The sequence below is a fragment of the Lacerta agilis genome, chromosome 10 (assembly GCF_009819535.1).
Source record: "Lacerta agilis isolate rLacAgi1 chromosome 10, rLacAgi1.pri, whole genome shotgun sequence".
Lineage (NCBI taxonomy): Eukaryota > Metazoa > Chordata > Lepidosauria > Squamata > Lacertidae > Lacerta > Lacerta agilis.
Genome location: NC_046321.1, coordinates 1,672,968 through 1,696,016, shown reverse-complemented (window position 1 = coordinate 1,696,016; position 23,049 = coordinate 1,672,968). Strand labels below are relative to the sequence as shown.

The 23,049-nt window shown below is 50.3% G+C and overlaps 1 protein-coding gene across 1 annotated transcript in view; it reads right to left on the bottom strand.

Moving 5' to 3' along the window:
- Positions 1-23,049, bottom strand: part of SHANK3 (SH3 and multiple ankyrin repeat domains 3) — a 350,793-nt gene that overhangs the window by 265,917 nt on the left and 61,827 nt on the right. The window contains exons 2-3 of the mRNA XM_033162485.1: positions 11,612-11,815; positions 7,925-7,996 (exon numbers count right to left, since the gene is read on the bottom strand). Coding sequence (XP_033018376.1) covers positions 7,925-7,996; positions 11,612-11,815 — 276 coding nt within the window. The remainder of the gene's footprint in view (positions 1-7,924; positions 7,997-11,611; positions 11,816-23,049) is intronic.

Here is a 23,049-nt window from a genome sequence, read left to right as displayed (position 1 = left end):
TCAGATCAATAAAACAGTGTCATGAAAGAGGCAGCCACAGCAGAATCGATACCATCCCAGCAGCAGAAAAGCGCTTCTTTGCCGGTTTGCTTCATTTGTCCCTGCCTCTCCTCCGAGGAGCTCAAGGTGGCCCGCAGAGTCACCTCGTCACAACGACCCTGCGAAGTAGGCTGGGTTAAGAGAGCGGCTAGCCCAAGGTAACTCTGGGTCGCAGGCAGGATTTGAACCTGGGGCTCTGTGGTCCTAGTCCAGCACTTGAGCTGCAAACACTGCCCTGGCACAGCCGTACGTCAGACATCAACCTTCCACGCTTTAACCAACTGGTGAAATACACTGTTACACGCCACCAGAAATTTGTGTCTTTCGTATTGTCTTTTTATGCTGCGGTCTGCCCTGAGATCTGCACACGAAGTTCTGGAAAAATATACAGTCGTACCTTGGTTCTCAAACAGAATGTGTTCCAGGGCCCAGAACCATTTGAGAACCAAGGCGCAGCTTCTGATTGGCTGCGGGACCACCCTGCGGCCAATAGGAAGCCGCGCCGGACATTCAGCTTCCGAAAATCGTCCGAAAACGGGAACAGTCACTTCTGGGTTTCCATTGTTCGGGAGCCGATTTGTTCAGGAGCCAACGCGTTTGAGGTTCAAGGTACGACTGTAATGAAATGGTATATCATGAGATCTTACTTAATCCCAGTACCAGAAGATTAACTAAGCAAGCCATATAATAGGGCCCTAAAAGTGAGTAAATAGTACAGCATAGCAGGGCTTCCCAAACTTGGGTCTCCAGCTGTTTTTGGACTACAGTTCCCATCATTCCAAGCTAGCAGGACCAATAAATACAAATTTAATAAATAACGATTTAGCCTGGAGAAGAGAAGGTTAAGGGGTGATATGATAGCCATGTTCAAATATATCAAAGGATGTCCTATAGAGGAGGGAGAAAGGTTGTTTTCTGCTGCTCCAGAGAAGCGGACACGGGGCAATGGAGTCAAACTACAAGAAAGAAGATTCCACCTAAACATTAGGAAGAACTTCCTGACAGTGAGAGCTGTTCGGCAGTGGAATTTGCTGCCAAGGAGTGTGGTGGAGTCTCCTTCTTTGGAGGTCTCTAAGCGGAGGCTTGACAGCCATCTGTCAGGAATGCTTTGATGGTGCTTCCTGCTTGGCAGGGGGTTGGACTGGATGGCCCTTGGGGTCTCTTCCAACTCTAGGATTCTATGAATTCTATGAAATTCTAGGAATAGGAATAGGAATAATTTATTATTCGCCAAGTACATTTTCCAACATACTTGGAATTTGTTTCGGCTACATTGCAATTTAAACATACAGACACTGTTCCTCTCACAATACAAAGAAGCAAAGAAACCCCACCCATATTTTACCTCCCTTAAGCTATACAACTACGAATTTAACAATTTAATGGCACAAGGGAAAAAACTATTCTTGTGCCTGGCCGATTTTGTATATGAAGTCCTGTAGCGATGTCCAGATGGAAGTAAATCAAGCAGATGATGACCGGGATGTAAAGGATCTGCTACAATTCTCTCTGCTCTCTTCCTAACTCGGGTAGCATAAATTGTCTCTATTGAAGGCAAGCTAACACCAATTACCCTTTCTGCAATTCTTACAGCTTGTTGGAGCTTTTTCTTGTCTCTCTTGGAGGCTGTACCGTACCAAGCTGTTATAGAATTACAGAGAACAGTTTCAATGATGCCTCTGTAGAATTGGATCAACACTTCCTGGGACAATTTAAATTTCTATGAATGATAATAAATAATAAACCATATGTAGTTTTTTGATTCAGCATTCGAGAGTGGGGAAAGCGGCAGGGGAAATGTTAAAAAGAGCTCAGACATGGACCGGGAAAGTGTGGGCCTGGATCTAGGAACTGTGGGGCAAAACTTAAGTGCAGATGAGCCCTAAGATAGACCTATGTCCTCAGTCACAGGCCAGTCTCTAGGGGACAGCATTGCCTGGATTCTCGCTGTCAGGTTTTCCTTACGGAAGGGAACAGAAACTCATGGAAAGATCAGGCCTTTGCTAGACATCATTGCCCACCACCAAGCAGAACCATGGGGAGAAACGGTTCCAAAACCCAATTGAAAACCCCTCCTGAAAGCAGCCGCAAGGTCTACCCCATTCAGCATATCCACGGACGATGTCACAATCCAGAAACTGGCTCACACCGCTGCCGCATGGACATAGCTGTCAAGTTTCGGATTTGAAAATAAGGGATCAGCAGTCTCACCTATCCTGGGGACAGTCACATGTCAGTGGTGGGCGGAGCCAGAAGCAAAAGTGGGCGGAGCAGCAATGTAAACTCCAAGCGGGCTCGGGCTCGGAGCGGAGCAAAGAGGAGGGCAGCCAGCAAAGAGGAGGGCAGTCATGTGCTCCGCGCAATGGAGCCCCATCGTCTTCTTGTCTGATCCCATCAAAACAGGACAGGAAGCAGCAGCTGCTCAAAGGCAGCCAGGCTCCGCCCACCAGCTAACCCTACTGGCCGGCTGAGGGGCTCAGCGGCAACGGATAGGGGCTGATGCAGGGGGAGGAATACACCCCCCTGTAAGCACGGGAAACGGCTCCCACTTGCTTTGAGGGCCGAGGCTTTTCTCTCCAAGTAGGCGAGGTCTTCCCACCCAGTCCCTGGCCAGCAGGGGAGAAGCTGCTTCCATTAAAAACGGGAAATTTAAGGGAAATGAAAAAATAAGGGAGAGCAGCGGGAAACTGCTTAAAATAAGGGAGAATCCCGGGGTAAACGGGATACTTGACAGCACTGCGCATGGAGCCCCTCATCCCGTGAGACATTCTTCAGAGATTTCTGCACCTTTAGCCATCACGAAAGAGCTGGGTTTCCTTGCGCAGAACTGCAGCATTGGAAATCAAAGAGTGCTCCTAAAAGCACCTCCAGGGATTGTAAGTCTTCAAAAAAACAACAACCCCACAATCCTGTGATGATTTTACTAACAGCATTTCCTTAATTATAGAGGGTATCAAGCGATCTCGTCTGACTCATGATGAGAAGTTCAAAATGGCTCACACTGGCCTAGAGGTAATTAACTCTGCGGAAGATTTGTATCCGCACCAAGATAACGCTCATTGAACGGAACGGAGCCTCAAAGTATTCCGAACTGCACAGAAGCCGTCCACAGACCAAGTCAATATTTGCCGCTGCTTACCAGGTGCCACTTTGCAATCATTTTCCGAAGGCTGGTTTCGTTGCCAAAAGGGCACAAATGAAAACTGCTATCTTAACCCAATCAGAGGGAATTGCAGGGGGAGGCGAGGGGGTGGGGAGCAAAGCCAGCTTCTTGCAAAATAAAATAAAAGCTGCTCTGCGATATTGCTCATGCACACACGAAAAGGCCGACGAGGAAGGGTGGCAAGAGGCTCCGCTGGACAACTCTTCAAATTGCCGAAGGCTGGCATTCGTACACCTGCAGGGCTTCATCTCCTGCCTTTTTCTCCAAGGAGCTCAGAGCGCCAGACGTGAGCCGCTTCGGAGGCAGGAAGAAAACAAGCCAGTCTTCCCTTGGGATGAGTATCACCCTGGTGCTTCCTGGAGTTTCCTCAAGGTGAGGGCTCACCATTGCCAGAGGCAGATGGCCAGGCCAAGTGGGCCCCTTTGGCCTGATTCTGCAAGGCTCTTTCTAATGAAATAAGATCAGGATTTTGTCCAGCAGGTCCTCAACCCTTGGAACGGACAAGGGACCAACCCAAGAGTTTTGTGGCCTCGGCCACAAGGACAACAAGCTGCCTGCCATGCTCTGCAGCAATATGAACTATGAGAATATTATGAAATATTATTTATGAGGAACGGCTTAGGGAGCTAGGTATGTTTAGCCTGGAGAAGAGAAGGTTAAGGGGTGATATGATAGCCATGTTCAAATATATAAAAGGATGTCATATAGAGGAGGGTGAAAGGTTGTTTTCTGCTGCTCCAGAGAAGCGGACACGGAGCAATGGATTCAAACTACAAGAAAGAAGATTCCACCTAAACATTAGGAAGAACTTCTTGACAGTAAGAGCTGTTGGACAGTGGCATTTGCTGCCAAGGAGTGTGGTGGAGTCTCCTTCTTTGGAGGTCTTTAAGCGGAGGCTTGACAGCCATCTGTCAGGAATGCTTTGATTGTGTTTCCTGCTTGGCAGGGGGTTGGACTGGATGGCCCTTGGGGTCTCTTCCAACTCTAGGATTCTATGATTCTATTTAAACTACAAATTAAACGGGGGACAACAAGCTAGCCACCTGTCCGTCAGAGGACAGACGAGGACGCCTGAGAGGAGAAGAAGAAGAAGAAGAAGAGTTTGGATTTGATATCCCGCTTTTCACTACCCGAAGGAGTCTCAAAGCAGCTCACATTCTCCTTTCCCTTCTGCCCCCACAACAAACACTCTGTGGGGTGAGTGGGACTGAGAGACTTCAGAGAAGGGTGACTAGCCCAAGGTCACCCAGCCGCTGCATGTAGAGGAGCGGAGACGCGAACCCGGTTCCCCAGATTACGAGTCTACCGCTCTTAACCACTACACCACACTGGCTTTGCACTATCACTTTACAGTATATAAATATTGCACATCGAACTCTGCACCTTCAGAGCTGATCATTTGGATAATAAGCCATAGACCATGCCTTCGAGAAGATACTTGCATACACATTTTATGTGATTTCAGTCTATTTGTCGATATAAATAATTTATAGTTTAAATGTTTTCATAAGATTCTCGTAGTTCATATTGTAGCGTCTTTCACGGCTTTGTGTATTTTATATTGGGCTTTCATTACTGTGTTTGTCTGTTGGCTTTTGCATAGGCTCTGCAGCAGGCAGAGGGAGGCCTGAAGGGAGGACCTCTGCTGCAGGGATTCCTGCATCGCAGGGGGTTGGGCTAGATGATCCCTGGGTGTACATTCCAACTGCACTAGTCTATGATCTTGCTTGCTGGATGCCTCTGGCTGGGTTGGAGGGATCCATCTGGACAAACAGGGCGGGGTGGGCAGTGGGAAGAGATCATCCTTTCTCTCCCTCTCCCAGCTTTGCATCTGCAGTGTTTCCCCCTCCGCCCAACAGCTGCTGTTTCCTAGATGGACTGAAACCTCAGAGGGGCTCTCCTCCTCCTCCTCCATCTCCCTGCACAAGAGCACCAGAAACCAGGCCGGCACCCCTGGAGCCACAGGCCAAATTGAGCAGCCCTGCTGTGAGCAAAAGGGAGGGATGCAGGCGGGGCGGGGAGAGGGGGAATGGGCATCATTTTGCGTCTGACACAACAAGAGCTGCTTCAGCAGCTGACGCATACTTCACGGGGGGGGGGGGGCAAGTGTTGGTGCCCTCTCATAGGCGGAGGGGGTAGGCGAGCGATGTCTCAAAAGACCAAGGAGGCATCCAGCCGGCACTCTCCAATGGAAGGGCTGCAGCTCAGTGGCACATTGACAGCTTTGCATGAAAACAAATCCACATTTCATTCCTGGAGTCTCCAGGTCGGGCAAGGAATGTCCATAGCTGTCAAGTTTCGGATTTGAAAATAAGGGATCAGCAGTCTCACCTATCCCGGGGACAGTCACATGTCAGTGGTGGGCGGAGCCAGAAGCAAAAGTGGGCGGAGCAGCAATGTAAACTCCAAGCGGGCTCAGGCTCGGAGCGGAGCAAAGAGGAGGGCAGCCATGTGCTCCGTGCGATGGAGCCCCATCGTCTTCTTGTCTGATCCCATCAAAACAGGACAGGAAGCAGCAGCTGCTCAAAGGCAGCCAGGCTCCGCCCGCCAGCTAACCCTATTGGCCGGCTGAGGGGCTCGGCGGCAACGGATAGGGGCTGATGCAGGGGGAGGAATACACCCCCCTGTAAGCACGGGAAACGGCTCCCACTTGCTTTGAGGGCTGAGGCTTTTCTCTCCAAGTAGGCGAGGTCTTCCCACCCAGTCCCTGGCCAGCAGGGGAGGAGCTGCTTCCATTAAAAACGGGAAATTTAAGGGAAATAAAAAATAAGGGAGAGCAGCGGGAAACTGCTTGAAATAAGGGAGAATCCTGGGGAAAACGGGATACTTGACAGCACTGGGAATGTCTCCGACCTGCCCTGGTCTGAAACCCTGGAGAGCGGCTGCCAGCCAGTGTAGATATAAGGATGTAAGAACAGCCTGCTGCTGGATCAGACCAGTGGCTCAGCTGGTCCAGCATCTTCTCACAGAGGCCAACCTAGATGCCCATTATGGGAAGCCTGAAAGCAGGGCCGTCTTAAGTATATCAGGCGCCCTGGCGCGGCCGGCAAACTCGCGCTCCCACGCTCCGCCGGGCAGCCGGAGGGTGCGGCGCGGTCGGCCAGCTCCTGCTCCTGTGCTCTGCCAGGCAGCCAGAGGGCGTGCCGTGGCCGGCCAACTCACACTCCGCCGGGCAGCCGGAGGGCGCTGCCGGTGGGGCTGGAGGGCGGAGGCGCCCTCCAGGCCATTCCGCCCTGGCACCTTGCACCAGTAGGCTCAATGGTTAAGACGGCCCTGCCTGAAAGCAGGATCCGAGCACATGAGCCCTCTCCCTTCCCATGGTTTCCAGCAACTGGTACTCAAAAGCATAAAACCATGCTGGCTAGTAGCAACTGATAGCCTCTAACTCTACGAATGTGTCTAATTCCCTTTTATAGCCACCCAGGTTGATGGTTACCATTGCCTCCTGTGGGAGTAAGAGCCATAGTTTAAAGAGATGCCCCAGTGGGGAACCCGAAAGCAGGATTCGAACTCATCTCTCCCCTCCTGAGGTTTCCAGCAACTGGGATTCAGAAGCATCACTGCCTCTGACTGTGGAGACAGGGCAGAGCTATCATGGCCGGTAGCCATCAATAACCCTCTCCTCTTCCTCCATGAATTTGCCCAATTCTCTTATAAAGCCATCCATGTTGTTCTCCATCGCTGCCTCCTGTGGGAGGGAGTTCCACAGTTTAAGTACCGTATTTTTCACTCTATAAGGCACACCGGACCATAGGGTGCACCTCATTTTTAGAGGAGGAAACCCAGGAAAAAATTTTTTTCTGGTTTTCCTCCTCTAAAAGCCCTGTTTTTTTGAGGATCAGCTAAAAGTTTTGCAGCTTTTTTGCAAAGGGGGAAAAGCAAAGCTCCTTTTGCAAAGGGGGAAAAGCAAAGAGGAAAAGCTCTGTTTTTATGGGGTTCAACTCACATTTCTGCAGCTTCTAAAGGAAAGGGAGCCTTTTCTACAGTTTCCAGACAGATAATCTAATCAGCCAGTCACATGTCGCTGGGGAAACAAGCAACCTCCCTCTGCAGCACATTCAACAAAGGAGGGCGGGGCTGAAAGGGAGCCGGGACTCTTATCTCTCTCCCGATCTCTTGCTGATCAGCTGCTGAGCGGGGTCCTTTCAACACCCCCTTTTCTCTTTGTAAAATAAAAAGCATGATCCTCTTTTGGCCCCTGGGTAATTCAGCTCCTGGGGCCACCATTCGCTCCATAAGAGGCACAGATATTTCCCCTTACTTTTTAGGAGGGAAAAAGTGTGTCTTATGGAGCGAAAAATACGGTACGTGCTGCATGAATAAGGACTTTTAAATGTGTCATTCATCGAAAGACTTTTCTCTATCCGCTTTCTCCATCATTTTATGAATTTTGAGACATTTTGCCATCTCTACCCATCGTGGAAGACGCAGAGCGAACGGCACAAGGCCAGCTATTCTCTTCGGTACGGTGGGTTTGAGCAATGGTGTCATCTGGGGGTAGACGCCAGGGGTCCCACTCAACAGAACGAGAGGGGAGGGGGCCCAATGCAACGTTCCTGGCTTCCCACATCTTAATACACATCAACACCCACAGATCCCACTCTCACACCTCCAACACAACGACATCAGCGTCTAAAACGACCTAACTGCACCCACCACGGGGGCTGGGTCCTGGGCAAGGGCCTCCCCTGCTCAACCTTGATGATGGCGGTCTCCTCTTACCTTCGTGTGCAACTTGGCAAACTGCTTGTCGTCCAGCAGGCTCTGGATGTAAACTCGCCTCTTGTACCGGAACTGGAGAACAAGAGCAGAGGAGAGAAAGGAGCGTCACCCACAGATCGCCAAAACGGAACCTGTGCCCAAAGGCAGACCACAGACTTCAGAGGCATTTAAGAATGCCAAGAAAGCCCAGCTGCAGGATCAGGACCAAGGGGTGGGCGGGCTTTAGTCTAGCATCTTGTTCTTCCAGTGACCAACCAGGTGCCTGAATGGAAAGTCCACAAGTAGGACCTGAGCCCAGCCACCCTCTCCCCACCTGCAATTCCCAGGAGATGGTATTTGGCAGCTCACCATCTTGGTTCAGCTCCTTCCCTTTGGAGGCATTACAAGTCCCCCCCCCTCAATCTGGGGGGATGTAACAGCAGCTCCAAAGCTCAGAGCTTACCCACACCTACCTTTGCTGTTTCCACGCATGGGCCACACTTTAAAGCTCTCTCTGAGCACCCCCCCTTTTAAAAAAGATCTGGAGATTTAAAACTGCTCTTTAAAGCTGAATCAGAGCAAGCATCGATCCGCAGAAAACCCAAATGGCTGTTTGCTCCGATTCAGCTTTAAAGAAGTTTTCACAGGGAAAGGGGCACTTGCACACAGAGCTTTAAAATCGGACCTGGGAACCGCCCCCAATTTATTTATTTTTAAAGTAATACATGGGGAGGACCAAATCACTCCATGCCTGCTCAATCTTGGCTGTAAAAAGGCTCAGAGAAGAAGTCAGTAAAGAATGTTCTTGGGCTCTGATGAATTGCCAGGGTAGAGGAATTCTAGAGTGGTTAATTTGGTGCTACCCTCTCTGCCACCAGAGCAAACATGGCCCATACTGAGAGTTGGGAGAACGGGCAAGTCCATTCACATGGGCGGGCACAGAGGAAGGCGGAAATTGGTTAGGTCTGTTGGGCAAACAACCTGGGTAGGTCAAAACCATGTTCACAGGGAACTGGTCCAAATCCCACATGGGGCTCATCCACACTTCCATTTGGTCTGTGATTTCTAGGCATGGGTCTGAGAGGTTTTCCTTTTTTCCACTGCTTTTCCTGGGAAAACCCACTGTTGACCGCTGAGGGATGCCCCATATATCCGCTTGTCTCAGGCCTAGAAACCACGGCTCTGAGCAGGTCAGCTGCAAGCAGCCTCCCCCTTACCCCTCTCCTTTCCCAGGGAAAAGCTGCTCTTTGGCGCAGAATGGGAACAAACAGCAACCTGCAGAAAACATGATTGCCACTTGCTCTGATGGAGCGCAAAACAGCGGTTTTCCCCGGGGGGAAGCAGCGGGACCAGAGGAAGTGTTTAATCCACAGAAAACCCAACTGACCTTCGTTCCGATTCAGCAGTAAACAACGGGTGTTCCCCTGAAAAGGGGTTGGGCAAATGGAAAGTATCTCAGACCTGCGCTTAGAAATCAGTTCAGCATGGAATACTGTGCAGGATTTAACTTCCTGTGAACTGAGCTTTTTGAGAAAGAGAGAGAGAGAGAGAGAGAGAGAGAGAAAGAAAGAAAGAAATTCCAGTTGGTATGGGAGATAGATAAAAATTAGCCCCCATCCAGGAAGAGTCCAGTGAAAGTCTTTGGGGCCCCAGCAGGTCGGCATCAGTCCGTCCTTCCCATTTTCCAAGCACAAAAACCCATCCAGCTCTTCTCCTCCCACCCTCCCTTTCCTAAATTTAGCTCGGTGGTGATTCATTGTTTTCGAAGCAGCGCACCTGAAGAGCTATGTGAAGAAGAGGTGAGAAAGGTTGGCATTTTAGAACTGACGGACAAATCAGAGAAGGAGCAGGGCGCTGGGCCCGCTTGCCGTTCACCGAGGAGCTCTTGAGGGACTCCGGTGTGAAATCGTTGATCTCTTTTGCTAAAAGACATGCCTAGCATTAGCCCCCCCCCCCAACACCTGAGGCTTGCAGAGAAGTTCCTGCAGCACCTGCTTTTGGAAAGGGGTTTGGGGAGCGGGGAAGATATGGGGGAACAAAACGGGGTGCCTGCGTTAAATTGGTGGGAAACGGCTGCAACCCCCCCAAATCTGATTGGGATGGCAACATTTGTCGGGTACCAGTGGACCAGATGCATCCCAACTCATCCACATTTCGACCATGTAATACAGCCACTTTTGGAGGCAAAAGATCACAGGCCAGGGAGCCCCAGCCAAGATGGGCAAAGGTGACCCACAGGGCCTCTGCTGCAAGAATTAAATGCTAAGGCAGTATTTCTAAATGGGATTTTAATAGATCGTTGAGGTCCAAGTAAGTGGTTACTGAGAGCAGCCAGCCTGACCTTCAGTACAGCAAGAGGGTCAACCATCGATTTTCTAGAATCATAGAATCTTAGAGTTGGAAGGGACCCAAGGGTCATCTAGACCAACCCCCTGCAGTGCAGGAATCTCTGCTAGATTTATTTCTATTTATTGCAATGTATGGGCTAGAAAAGTGCCCCAGTGGCCAGAACCTTCCACTAAAAAGTCGTGCCACAACCCCAAACCTTCCTTTGACTCTTGGACTCAGCCATTGCCAGGCACCTGCAAATTCTTAACACAGGCCTTGGCTTTCTGCTCATCCTGCGAGTCTTTCTACTTTGCAACCAGCTTGTCTTCAGACCTCCCAAACTGCCTGGCACTCCCTTCTGCTGCCACCCACTGCCATCTTGGTCCTGGACAGAGGGCCATCTTAACCATACAGGCAGGTCTAGTCACTTACAAGAAGAAGAGGAGGAGGAGGGAGAGGAGTTTGGATTTGATACCCCGCTTTATCAGTACCCGAAGGAGTCTCAAAGCGGCTCACATTCTCCTTTCCCTTCCTCCCCCACAACAAACCCTCTGTGAGGTGAGTGGGGCTGAGAGACTTCAGAGAAGTGTGACTAGCCCAAGGTCACCCAGCAGCTGCATGTGGAGGAGCGGAGACGCGAACCCGGTTCCCCTGATTACGAGTCCACCGCTCTTAACCACTACACCACACTGGCTCTTATGGGGGTGGGGGAACCTGCAATCCCAGAAGCCATGCTTGCACACGCTCTTGTGAGGTTTCTGAAACTGGTATCTCGCTGCACAAATGAACCCACTAGAGGAGAGGGCTACTGATGGCTCCTAGCCAGGATGGCTTTGCACTTTGACGTGCTTTTGAACTGCTAGGTGGGCAAGAGCTGGGACCGAGCAACGGGAGCTCACCCCGTTGCGGGGATTCGAACTGCCAACCTTCTGATCAGCAAGCCCTAGGCTCTGCGGTTTAACCCACAGCGCCACCCGCGTCCCACAGATAAAAACAGGAACAGCTAAAAACATAGGGAAGAAACAGTCCTTAAAAAACAATGCATGCCAAGTGGATGGTCGGCCACTGAGTGCCGTCCCTTCCTCGTCTTGAACCTTCCGCTTGCATTTTTGACTTTACGCCCATGCACTTGTCCTCTTAGGCCCTGATCCTGAAGAAAGCTCCCACCCTCTCCCAAGTAAGACCACCAGGAGCCAGGTCTTCTAACAGAGGCTGGCAATCCGCATGCCACTCAGAAGCTTGCTCACTGGAGAAGGAATGCCACCCGCCACCCTGTCGTTTCCATTTCACCCAAGCTCAACATGGCCCCCATGCCCCCAAGGCAGGGCCCAGTGGGGCTGGGGGTGGTAGCTATGAGGAGGCAGGCCTGCAGGTCGGTACCTCCAGGTAAGGGACCGGGGTGTCCGGGTTCAGGGGGTACTCCCTCAACAGCCGCTCTTCGTCCAGGAACTTCCCAGCCCTGCCGTTGAAGGCTGGCTGGAAGAGGCCATAGTTCAGGACGTCCTTCAGGCTGTGGTTCAAGGTGCAGAGGATGCGCTGCTTGGAGACCCAGACGGGGACATCAGGGTTCAGCCGCATACACTTCTGTCAAGGGGAAGAGAGAGAGAGAGAAAAAGAGAGATGCCGCTGAGCAAATGTAGGCAATTGGTACAAAATGTGGGCAGGGGGAGGGAGAGGCGTTGGATTTTGTTTGCATTTTAATGAGAAGCCAGCGTGTTCACTCTTCTTGAACCAATATGCAAAGTGAAGCACAGCTATCCTTCAAAAGCCACACTTGCCTGCATTTTGCAATGCAGTTCTCCAGCAAAAGTGCGCAGGAATAAATTGCATTCGGGGGGGGGGGAGGAAGTTTGTGCATTAAAATACACATGCGAGTTAAAAAACAAACAAACAAACACCTCCCAACTAAAAATGCATTACATTAAGGGAACCCGCCTTGCAAAAATGTGCATATTATTTATTCGCTTCATTAAATTTATATGTCACTTTATTGAAAAGGGGGGGGGACCTCCACGTGGTTTACAGAAAGAATAAAACAATGTCAAGGGTGCCCTTCAGCCTAAGGAATGCACACGGCAGATTGTTAACTCTTTATGGACAAAGCAGAGACTTAACAGTAGTTTCCAAGGCTCCAGATGCCACACACATCCTTTTAGTGTCTAGGGAGCTAGTCCCAGGTCTGTGCTCTATGAAGCAGTTGCAGCAGAAGGAAGTCCACTCCCCCTCCGCCTGCTTAAGAACCTTCTGCCAATGGGCTGCAAGCATGCAGCCAGAGACTACACCTGCATGGAAACTGCCTCTGCTCCTCCCTTTTCAATCCCCTCCTGGTTCTGGGAGAAAGTGACCTGACCTGCCTCTTCCTCCTCTTCTTCCGACCCATCTTGTGTGCTCCACCCTCCAGCTGTGAAGTTTCCCTTGCCTCCAACTCTTGCCACCTGGCTGGTACAGTCCACCACAAATCATAGAATCCTAGAGTTGGAAGAGACCACCAGGGCCATCCAGTCCAACCCCCTACCAAGCAGGAAACACCATCAAAGCATTCCTGACAGATGGCTGTCAAGCCTCCGCTTAAAGACCTCCAAAGAAGGAGACTCCACCACACTCCTTGGCAACAAAATTCCATTGTTGAACAGCTCTCACTGTCAGGAAGTTCCAGTTACAGGTAGGTAGCCGTGTTGGTCTGCCATAGTCAAAACAAATTAAAATAAAAAATTCCTTCCAGCAGCACCTTAGAGACCAAATTAGTTTGTTCTTGGTATGAGCTTTCGTGTGCATGCACACTTCTTCAGATACACTGAAACAGAAGTCACCAGACCCTTAAATATAGTGAGGGAGTGGGGAGGGGGTATTCCTAACGTTTAGGTGGAATCTTCTTTCTTGTAGTTTGAATCCATTGCTCCGTGTCCGCTTCTCTGGAGCAGCAGAAAACAACCTTTCTCCCTCCTCTATATGACATCCTTTGATATATTTGAACATGGCTCCTCTCTCCCGAGTCAGACTCCAGCCCCCCTTCCGCCAGTGCACACTTGTCAGCATCTACCCAGTCTCTGACGGACCATAAAATTATCGATAAAAACAGTTTTAAACAGCTACATTGTTAGTTTATTTACTTATTTCATAAAATCTATAAACCTTGTTATAAAAAAAACTTCCATGCTGCAGACGAGAAAGGTAAGACAAATAACATAGCTGTTCAAACAGAATTAACAACAATTACTTGAAAAGTCCAAAAAAAAAAAAAATTAAACTCAACAATGAACTAAAAACAAATTAAAACATGAACCAGCATTTTAAATATCTGGGTAGGCTAAACAAAACAGGATCAGCCAAAATGGCAAACAAACGTGCATATTAAGAGAAATTCTCATTTAAATGCTGATGAATTTTCATGAGGGATTATTAAATATATTCATTTATCTTATAGAAAGGATGTTGAAATGTGGAGAAATGAATTTAAGGCTGAAAAAACGAGCTATTGGGAGAGAATGAAATGAACTGCCCTTTCCTTTGCACACAAAACGGCAAGCGATGCTTTTCAGGGCAGGCAGAAAGAGGGTTCCCAGAGTCTGAAATGCACAGAGATTAACTGTGCAGGTGGACCTGGCTCCCAACATGTTGTGAGGAAATATTAAGAGATAAATGGTATCAGTTGTCTCTATACTAACACACAGAGCATAGGAAACAACACAACGAATTTGAGCTCATACAAGATGGCAAATATGACCTAGGAAGCATTACTAAAACCTGGTAGGATGAGACACATGACTGGAATGTAGGATCTGAGAAATATAACCTACTCAGAGGAAATAGAACAAACAAGAAGAGGAGAGGAGTAGCATTACTGTATATGACCTGGAGCATGGAAGGCAGATTGAGACTATAGGAGTAAAAATTGTAGGAGAGAGGAACAACAGTGACCTTACTGTGGGTGTCTGCTATAGACCGCCAAGCCAGGCTGAAGACTTGGATGATGTCTTCCCAGAGCAGATTACCAAACATTCAAAAAGGAGAGAAATAGCAGTCATGGGGGACTTCACCTTCCTCGATATCAGTTGGGACTCAAACTTTGCCAAGACTGTAAGGTCCGACAAATTCCTCCGTTGCCTTGCTGACAATTTCATTTCCCAGAAGTTGGAAGAAACAACAAGGGGATCATCGATTGGTCCTCACCAATAGGAACTGATAGATGAAGTGGAAGTGCTTGGAAACTTGGGAAGAAGTGATCATGTTCTCCTGGGTTTCAGGATACAGAGCAAAGGGAAAGCTGAGTGCAGTTGGAAACACAGTCTGGACTTCAAGAAGGCCAGTTTCAAAAAGCTGAAGGAGCTACTGGGTGAGATCCCAGGGTCAGAAATATTAAAAGAGAAGGGAGTCCAAGTTGGATGGGAGTTTCTAAAATGAGAAATATTGAAATTCTAAATGCAGACGGTGAAGGATAGGCGTGCCTGGCGTGCTCTGGTCCATGGGGTCACGAAGAGTCGGACACGACTGAACGACTGAACAACAACAACAACAAAATGCAGACAATTCCAACAAGAAAGAAAAGTGAGAAGAAGAAGAAGAAGAAGAAGAAGAAGAAGAAGAAGAAGAAGAAGAAGAAGAAGAAGAAGAAGAAGAAGAGTTTGGATTTGATATCCCGCTTTTCACTACCCGAAGGAGTCTCAAAGCGGCTCACATTCTCCTTTCCCTTCCTCCCCCACAGCAAACACTCTGTGAGGTGAGTGGGGCTGAGAGACTTCAGAGAAGTGTGACTAGCCCAAGGTCACCCAGCAGCTGCATGTGGAGGAGTGCAGACACGAACCCGGTTCCCCAGATTACGTGACTGCCACTCTTAACCACTACACCACACTGGCTCTCTCTCTTAGACGAGAGGCATTTAAAGAAACTGGCATGGCTAAATTAGAAGCTTAAAGATGAGCTGAGACTTTAGAAGGGCACCCTAGGTAGGCAGGGGGACAGGAGGGGCTGGAGGGGGAGAGAGAGAAGCCCCCTCTGCCGTGTGTGCATGCACGTGCGCACACACGCACTCCAGCCCACCAGGAGGTTTGTGGTGTGGTGAACCGGCCTACCCCCCAAAAAGCATTTCCCACCCTAGGCTTATACTCGAGTCAATAAGTTTTCCCAGGTTTTTTGTGGTAAAATTAGGTGCCTCGGCTTATATTCAGGTCGGCTTATACTTGAGTATATAGGTAGCTTATTTAATTGTAATAACTGTTTTGTCTTTTGCAGCTTCTCTTTCTCCATGTCTCAAACCAGTTTCAGGAAATGAACACCCTACTCTTCCTTACTCTGAAAACATGAGCAGCTGCCTTCAACCCCCGACGGTTTCAAGCCCTTTCATTGCAGGAGGTGGTTGTGCACAGCAGACCTTGCTTAGCATGTTTTGCGAGTGCTGCCAGCCAGCCCCCTCTCCCCACACCAAGCCACAAACCGTGCCTCTCCCTACCTGACCCCAAAATGGGATGGAAATGCACGATCCCATCCCTGATGTTCAGGAGTGGGAGCAGATAGAGAATGCGCTTGATTGCTACATCACAAAGCGAAAGATCTATTTCTACCGAAAACCCAGGACAGGATGGGGGGGACGCTCTGAATATAGAATCCAAATGAATAATACAAAGGGATGTGCGCTGATCGGACTAACTGCTTCCATAATGCATTCGGTGGAACAGTTACTCTTCATGAAGCTTCCCCAGAAATCCAGGAGGTTGAGAAGTCTGGCAATGGTCCTCAGCACCTTAACAAAAATTTGTAATAATTTGGCAGGCCTGTGTCCGTCCGTCCCCAACCCCACCTCCAGATCAGCTTTGACAAAAGACCACTTGCATCCTGAAGTTTTGCCCACTCACACATCCTTGCAGAAGGCTACTGCTGCAGACCTTTTTCAAAAGTCCTCTCTTGCCCAAGCCCAGAAAAAACCACCCAATTTGGCACCTGGAAATTCACACCATCTCTGAGGGTTGTAAACACAACCAGAGAAGGGGGCAAGGCCAGCGGTGTTGCAAAGGGGGGGCGGGCCGCCCCGTGTTCCAGGGAGGGGGGGGGTGATACTTGGGCCGGCCCTGCCCTGCCCCGCCGGTGGGCCCCAAGCAAGCCGTGGAGCGAGGCAGCCTCACCCCGCAGCCTGCTCGCAAACCTGCTCGGCAGACTGTGAACAAGCCACGGAGCGAGGCCACTCCAGTGCGGGGCCCGCACACCGGCACCACTATGGGGCTGCAGGGCTGCCCTGCTCCTTCTGCTCAAGCCGCCGCGGAAGCAGCAGCGCCGGGCCAGACGGAGTGCGCACGCGCAAAATGTCACATGTACACACTCCGTCTGGGCTGTCGCTGCTGCTTCTGCGGCGACGTTGCGAGCCTGCCGAGTGCCACGTGCAATCAGCAGCTGCCCACAAGCCGCCTTTTCGCTCAGCAGGCTCACAACGTCACCGCAGAAGTGGTGGCGGTGGCCTGGCGGCGGAGTGCGCACATGCGGCATTTCACATGTGCGCACCCCAGCATGACATTGCGGCGTGACATCACAATGCCCCGTGTCTGGGCAAGGCTGGTGCTTATCTGCGACACTCATGGTGTAACTGCTCTCTCCCCGGCACCCCTTTCCCACAAGCCCCTGTCAAGGAACGGTCAACATTATTGGGGGGGGAATCATGCTCCACTCCTGTGGCCGCAATTACCATACTGCATAGGCAAGTATTTTTTAACAAAGGGCTGCCGGTGCACCCCACAAAAAACCACTTGGTGATTCGGTCTTATGTTGGTCCTCGGGGTGTGAGGGACAATCGTCTGGAAGCCTTCAAGGGGTCCTTCCCTTCTGAGATGTATCCCCTACAAATCCCCGCCTACACAAAGCCACCTCACAGGTAGACACAGCGGAAGCAGCTGACAAACCAAAGGTCTCCAGCTGCCTTGACAAACCTGTGGGATGTAATCCACTGGGAGCAGTCAAGTACAACATTCCTTGTTTTCCTAGAGTGGACATGCAAGGGAATGTTTGGTCCAGCCAGTCATAACTTCCTGTTCCTCCTGGCTGGAACATCCTCCCTTTTGCATGTGATAGAAGGTGGGTGTGACCTAACCTGTCCAGGTAAAAGGACAAGGCATGCTGCCTCTCTCTCTCTTTTTTCCATCTTCTTTCCGTCCTGCAAACTGCTGGACTGCTAGCCTGCAGTCACTAGGTAAATCTCCCTTATGGGGTAAACCTCTTTTTATACGTTTGTAACTTTAAGCCTCAGTGTTCTCGAAGATACCAACATGAGTCTGACCAAACTGCGGGAGGCAGTGGAAGACGGGAGTGCCTGGCGTGCTCTGGTCCATGGGGTCACGAAGAGTCGGACACAACTAAACGACTAAACAACAACAACAACAAACTTTAAGCCTGTTGTCTTTGTCCGGAGTTTTCTTGGCAGGGATACTGGAGTGGCTTGCCAGTTCCTGCTCCAGGTGGATCACGTTTAGTCAAAACTCTCCACTATGACCTGTCCATCTTGGGTGGCCCTGCATGGCATAGCTCATAGCTTCTCTGAGTTATTCAAGCCCCTTCGCCATAACAAGGCGGTAGTCCGTTTCTCCGCTACCTTCTCCCCCTCCCCGATCAAAGAGGTCAAGTGGTGTCAGGAGTCCAGGTTCCCAGCTTGATAACACAGTAAGCGTAGTTAATTAAAAAGGATTATTTATTGTCAAAACGAAGAGATAGCTCCAGACGGCTCCAACACAGCCTCCGATATCATCAGTCAAGATGACCCTTCTGAAGACCCCTTCCGGTTTCTACTGAAAATGGAAAACTTTCACATCTTACGTCGCTTGCTTTGTTTCTGGTACAACAGCCGACTCTGAGGAGGGATTGGATCAGGTCCCTGCTCCTCCCTTTCCGACAAACTACTTCCACCTCTGTTCGCGCCTGTCTGAACTTCCCAAGAGCTTTGGCTGGGTTCCTGCCCGCTCTCAGCCGTTCCCTTATCACCCGGCATTCCAAGGAGAGGGGGAGTTGGCACTAGTTGCTGTTCATCCTGCACAAAAGTTAACTCTTTTTGTTCCTGGCTGCTTTCTTCCGTTGGCTGCAAAGCTTTACTGGGAGCTGGCTCATTCCTGACAAGTGGACACGTGTTGGGCAAGGTGATGTTGCCAGTCTCCCTCCACTGTACTCCTTAACCGCTCACTCCCAGGAGCAATCCAAGACACGAGCCATTGCCATGAGGGCAAAGGCCTTTGCCATAGCCTCTGCTGCTCTTCCACAGCAGTGGGCAGCAGGGGGTTCAAGTGTGGGAGGGTCAATGGGCATAGCCAAACGCTGCTGCTGGCCACTCAGCTTCCGTCTGGCTGGAGAATGCAGCGGCCTCTTGGGAATCAGGAGCCGCTCTTGCGACAGAGCGTTCCCCCCTTCCTGGCGGGAAATTGTGCCACACGGGCCAACCATGCCTCTCTCCCTTTGCTCCCCACCCTGATAAGGGATCTGCATTGTGCCTCTTTTCAAAGGCAAAGCCTACCGTCTAGTCACAGGGGTGCCAGCAGAATCTCCCGGCCTCCGAACGCCGACAAGCACTGCCAGCAAATGAGCGGACATCAAAGGCTGCCTGGCAGGGCTGTCTTGCGAGATCTGAGCCCTCGTTAAATGCTAAATGACTGGTGAGGGCGGCGGCTCGGTGGCAGAGAGCGCCTGGGTGCAGGGAGCTGCCTAATTAGCCAACCGGCCTGGACAATACGGCCGACCCCAGGTGACCGCCTGCCTCAGGAGTCCTTGACCAGCTTGCTTTAAAAGCCCCTATTATCTGGGGGTGGGGAGGGGAGGGGGGGAGCTGGTTCGCCTTTCTTCCGAAAAGCTGCAGACTGTTGCATTGAGGAATGAAAGGGTTGAAAAGCACGGAGAACAGCGGTGATCCCAACATTTCCGTTTTGGAAATCTCAGCAGACAGCCGTTGCAGTGCCAAAAAGGGACTTCCTCATCCCAGGTTTCCCAGAGCTAAGAGGTGGGATTGCCCCTCTTGACAGAATCATGGAATTGTAGAGTTGGAAGGGACCCCAAGGGTCATCCAGTCCAACCCCCTGTAATGCAGGTATCTCAGCTAAAGCTTCCATGACAGGAGACCATCCAACCTCTGCTTAAAAACCTCCAAGGAAGGAGAGTCTACAACCTACCAAAGGAGACTGTTCCACTGTCAAACAGCTCTTACCATCAGAAAGTTCTTCCTGATGTTTAGTCAGAATCTCCTTCCTTGTCACTCTCATCCATGGGTTTGGGTCCTCCCCTCTGGAGCAGCGGAAAACAAGCTTCCTCTGTCTTCTGCGAGACAACCCTTAAGATGGCTCTCGTGTCACCTCTCAGTCTCTTCTCTGGGCTAAAGATAGTTTAGTTCTGGTTCTGGGCACCATAGTACCACTGTATTCCGCTCTGGTCAGACCTCACCTAGAATACTGTGTCCAGTTCTGGGCACCACAGTTCAAGAAGGATACTGACAAGCTGGAATGTGTCCAGAGGAGGGCAACCAAAATGGTCAAAGGCCTGGAAACGATGCCTTATAAGGAACGGCTTAGGGAGTTGGGTATGTTTAGCCTGGAGAAGAGAAGGTTAAGGGGTGATATGATAGCCATGTTCAAATATATCAAAGGATGTCATCTAGAGGAGGGAGAAAGGTTGTTTTCTGCCGCTCCAGAGAAGCGGACACGGGGCAATGGATTCAAACTCCAAGAAAGAAGATTCCACCTAAACATTAGGAAGAACTTCCTGACAGTAAGAGCTGTTCGACAGTGGAATTTGCTGCCAAGGAGTGTGGTGGAGTCTCCTTCTTTGGAGGTCTTTAAGCGGAGGCTTGACAGCAATCTGTCAGGAATGCTTTGATGGTGTTTCCTGCTTGGCAGGGGGTTGGACTGGATGGCCCTTGGGGTCTCTTCCAACTCTATGATTCTATGATTCATACCAGACTCCCTCAACCATTCCTCATCAGGCTTGGTTTCCACACCCCTGATCATCCTTGTCTCCTTGCTCTGTCTGCACACCTTCCAGATTGTCAATATCCTTCTTATGTCTTCAGTGCCTAGAAACGGACACAGGACTCCAGGTAGGGTGTTGTAAGTGGCTTGGCTCGCTGGCTCGAGTTAATTGCTCTTTGCTGACAAAAGCAGTCTTCCCCAACCTGGTGCTCTTGCGATACTATGGACTACAGTTCCCATCAGCCACAGCCATCATCAAAGAAAGTGTCCGATCCTCATTCCCAGAGTATTTTGCAGTCATTTCCCTTACTGGAAAAAGAAGGAAATGTTCTGGGGAGTCGCTCTGTTTCGCAAGAGCATTCAAGTTGGCTTCAGTTGCACAGCCTTCAGTTGTACACCCTCTGCAAAGAACTTCTCTATGTGTTAAGATTCCCTCTAAAACTCAACACTGAACATCAAAGGACATAAACTAATATGTGCACTATTGACACTTCGGCGATTACAATCACACCCATAATGTTTGTTTGATAAAGTGCGTTTTAGATATATCTATATATACTCCGACATGCAAGAGGACGGTCAAGGTCTCCTCTGTTCACTGAAGCCGGCTGCTTGTTCTTCAACAGCCCACTTATGGGTGATCAAAGGAGAAACAGCTGCTCTAATGAACAGAGGAGTCTTTCATGGATGTGGGGTGTGTGTTTCTCTCCCCCCCCCATACTAATTATGAATCACTGGGGAGGGGGGAGGGGGGAGAGAGCCTTTGGGTTTGGAGCCTGCCTGGCAACCTGCAGAAAAGTTCTGCAAGGTGTTTCTTGAACTAATAGCGCGACAGATTTCTTTCAGCTGCACAGGCTCCGTGAAAGCCAATGTGACAGGACCGGATGCCAAGTGGGAAGGGGCCACAGCTCAGAGAGAGCGGAGCACGCAGAAAGAAGGTCTAAGGTGCAGATCTCCTGCAGCTCCTGCTGAAAGGTGCATGCAACAGAATCACAGAATTGTAGAGTCGGAAGGGAATCTAGTCCAAGTTCCAATCACCTGCAATGCAGGAATCTCAACTAAAGCAACCATGGCAGATGGCCCTCCAACCATAGGGTTGCCATACATCTGGGAAAACCCGGACATGTCATCTTTTGCGGGGCCAACATGCCCATCGGGGTGGATTTTTTACATTTTAAAGGAAATGTTGCTTGTTTTTTGGGGGGTGGGCTCAGACTTAGGCTGCTCTGCATGCCGTGGCTGCTGCCAGCCCGAGCTGGGGAAAGAGGTGTGGCAGTGGCGGCCCCGTGTGCTCGCCTGTGCACGGGCTGGCAGCGGCTCAGGCTGTCCTCTTCTTTGCTCTTCAAGATATGGCAACAATGGGGATGGGGTGGGGGAGAATGGCTCCTACCCTCAGGAATTTCTCCCTAAGGTTCTGCCAGAATCTCCTCCCCCCTCCTTTTCTTTGGTAACTCGAATCTGTTGGTTTGGGCCCTCCGCTCTGAAGCTCTCCTCTCCTTACTCCCAAAGCCAGCTTCTTTTGGGGACAAAGGGTTGCAATGAGGATGACGATGACGGTCAAAGATGCGCTTTGTGCCCCCAGCTTGGCAACTCTGTAGGGCTGCTTATTTGTCCCCTGCCCGCCACTTGCTCCCTCCGAAGCCAGATTCTGTGTACTAGAAACTGTGGGAATGTTCAGGGATGCAGGAGAGGATATATTATTTATCTATTCCAACTTGTGTGAACAAGCTCAACAATATCAGCAGAGTTTACATTCCCCTTTTAAACACACACAGCGGATGCGTTGCTCAGGTTCGCTAAAACCTTTATAATAATGCTGTCCTGGTATTTTCCCCTTACAAAGGTAAAGGACCCCTGACCATTAAGTCCAGTCGTGTCCAACTCTGGGGTTGCAGCGTTCATCTCGTGTTACTTGCCAAGGGAGCTGGCGTACAGCTTCTGGGTCATGTGGCCAGCATGACTAAGCCGCTTCTGGCGAACCAGAGCAGCGCACGGAAATGCCATTTACCTTCCTGCCAGAGTGGTACCTATTTATCTACTTGCACTTTGACCTGCTTTTGAACTGCTAGGTGGGCAGGAGCTGGGACCGAGCAACGGGAGCTCACCCCGTCGCGGGGATTCGAACCACTGACCTTCTGATCAGCAAGCCCTAGGGCTATGTGGTTTAACCCACAGCACCCTTATTCCCCCTTAAAAGATAAGACACGACACAGTCTTCTATAAAGGTATAAAAAGTTTACTTACAGACATCCTGTTCACAATAAGATCCCAGAAGGCAGACTTTAGCTTAGAAAAAGTAACATGCTTGTTGGAGACTATTCCATAGGGGAGATAGCTCCTTTGGTCCTCTCTTGGCTGGAGGCCAAGAGAGCATCTTTAGCTAAGCAGATGTTGCTTGCTTGAAGAGCGGAGTCAAAAGAGAGAGATGGCATCCGGCCCCTGTGCTGTTGTTTTACCTGCACACAGGTGAGGCCACACCCACCTCCAGCCACATGCAGAGGAAGTCTGTCCCAGCCCAGGAGAAACAGGATGTTCTGACTGGCTGGTCCAGACATCCCCTTTTATGTTCACTCACTTGACTGCTCTTGTGTTTCACATCCTACAGAAACCTCACTCGCTTCTCCTCACTCCTGGCAGTTCAAAGCACGATAAACAGCCAGAATGTTGGAAAACAGCTATTGCACACAGAGAGGCTAAAATTCCCCCTATCGATACAGAAACCGTGTGCTCCCCCCCCCGGGGGGGAGGAGACAGCGGGAGCGAATGCTAAGTACCAATGACAGTCTTTTGGTCCATTTTAACCCTGCGATTGACTCAGCTGCACTGCAGGGGAAAGGTAACCACAGCCCCAAAGTGAGAGGCAGCGGGGTGCGGGTTTTGACGTTCCAGCAGCACCAA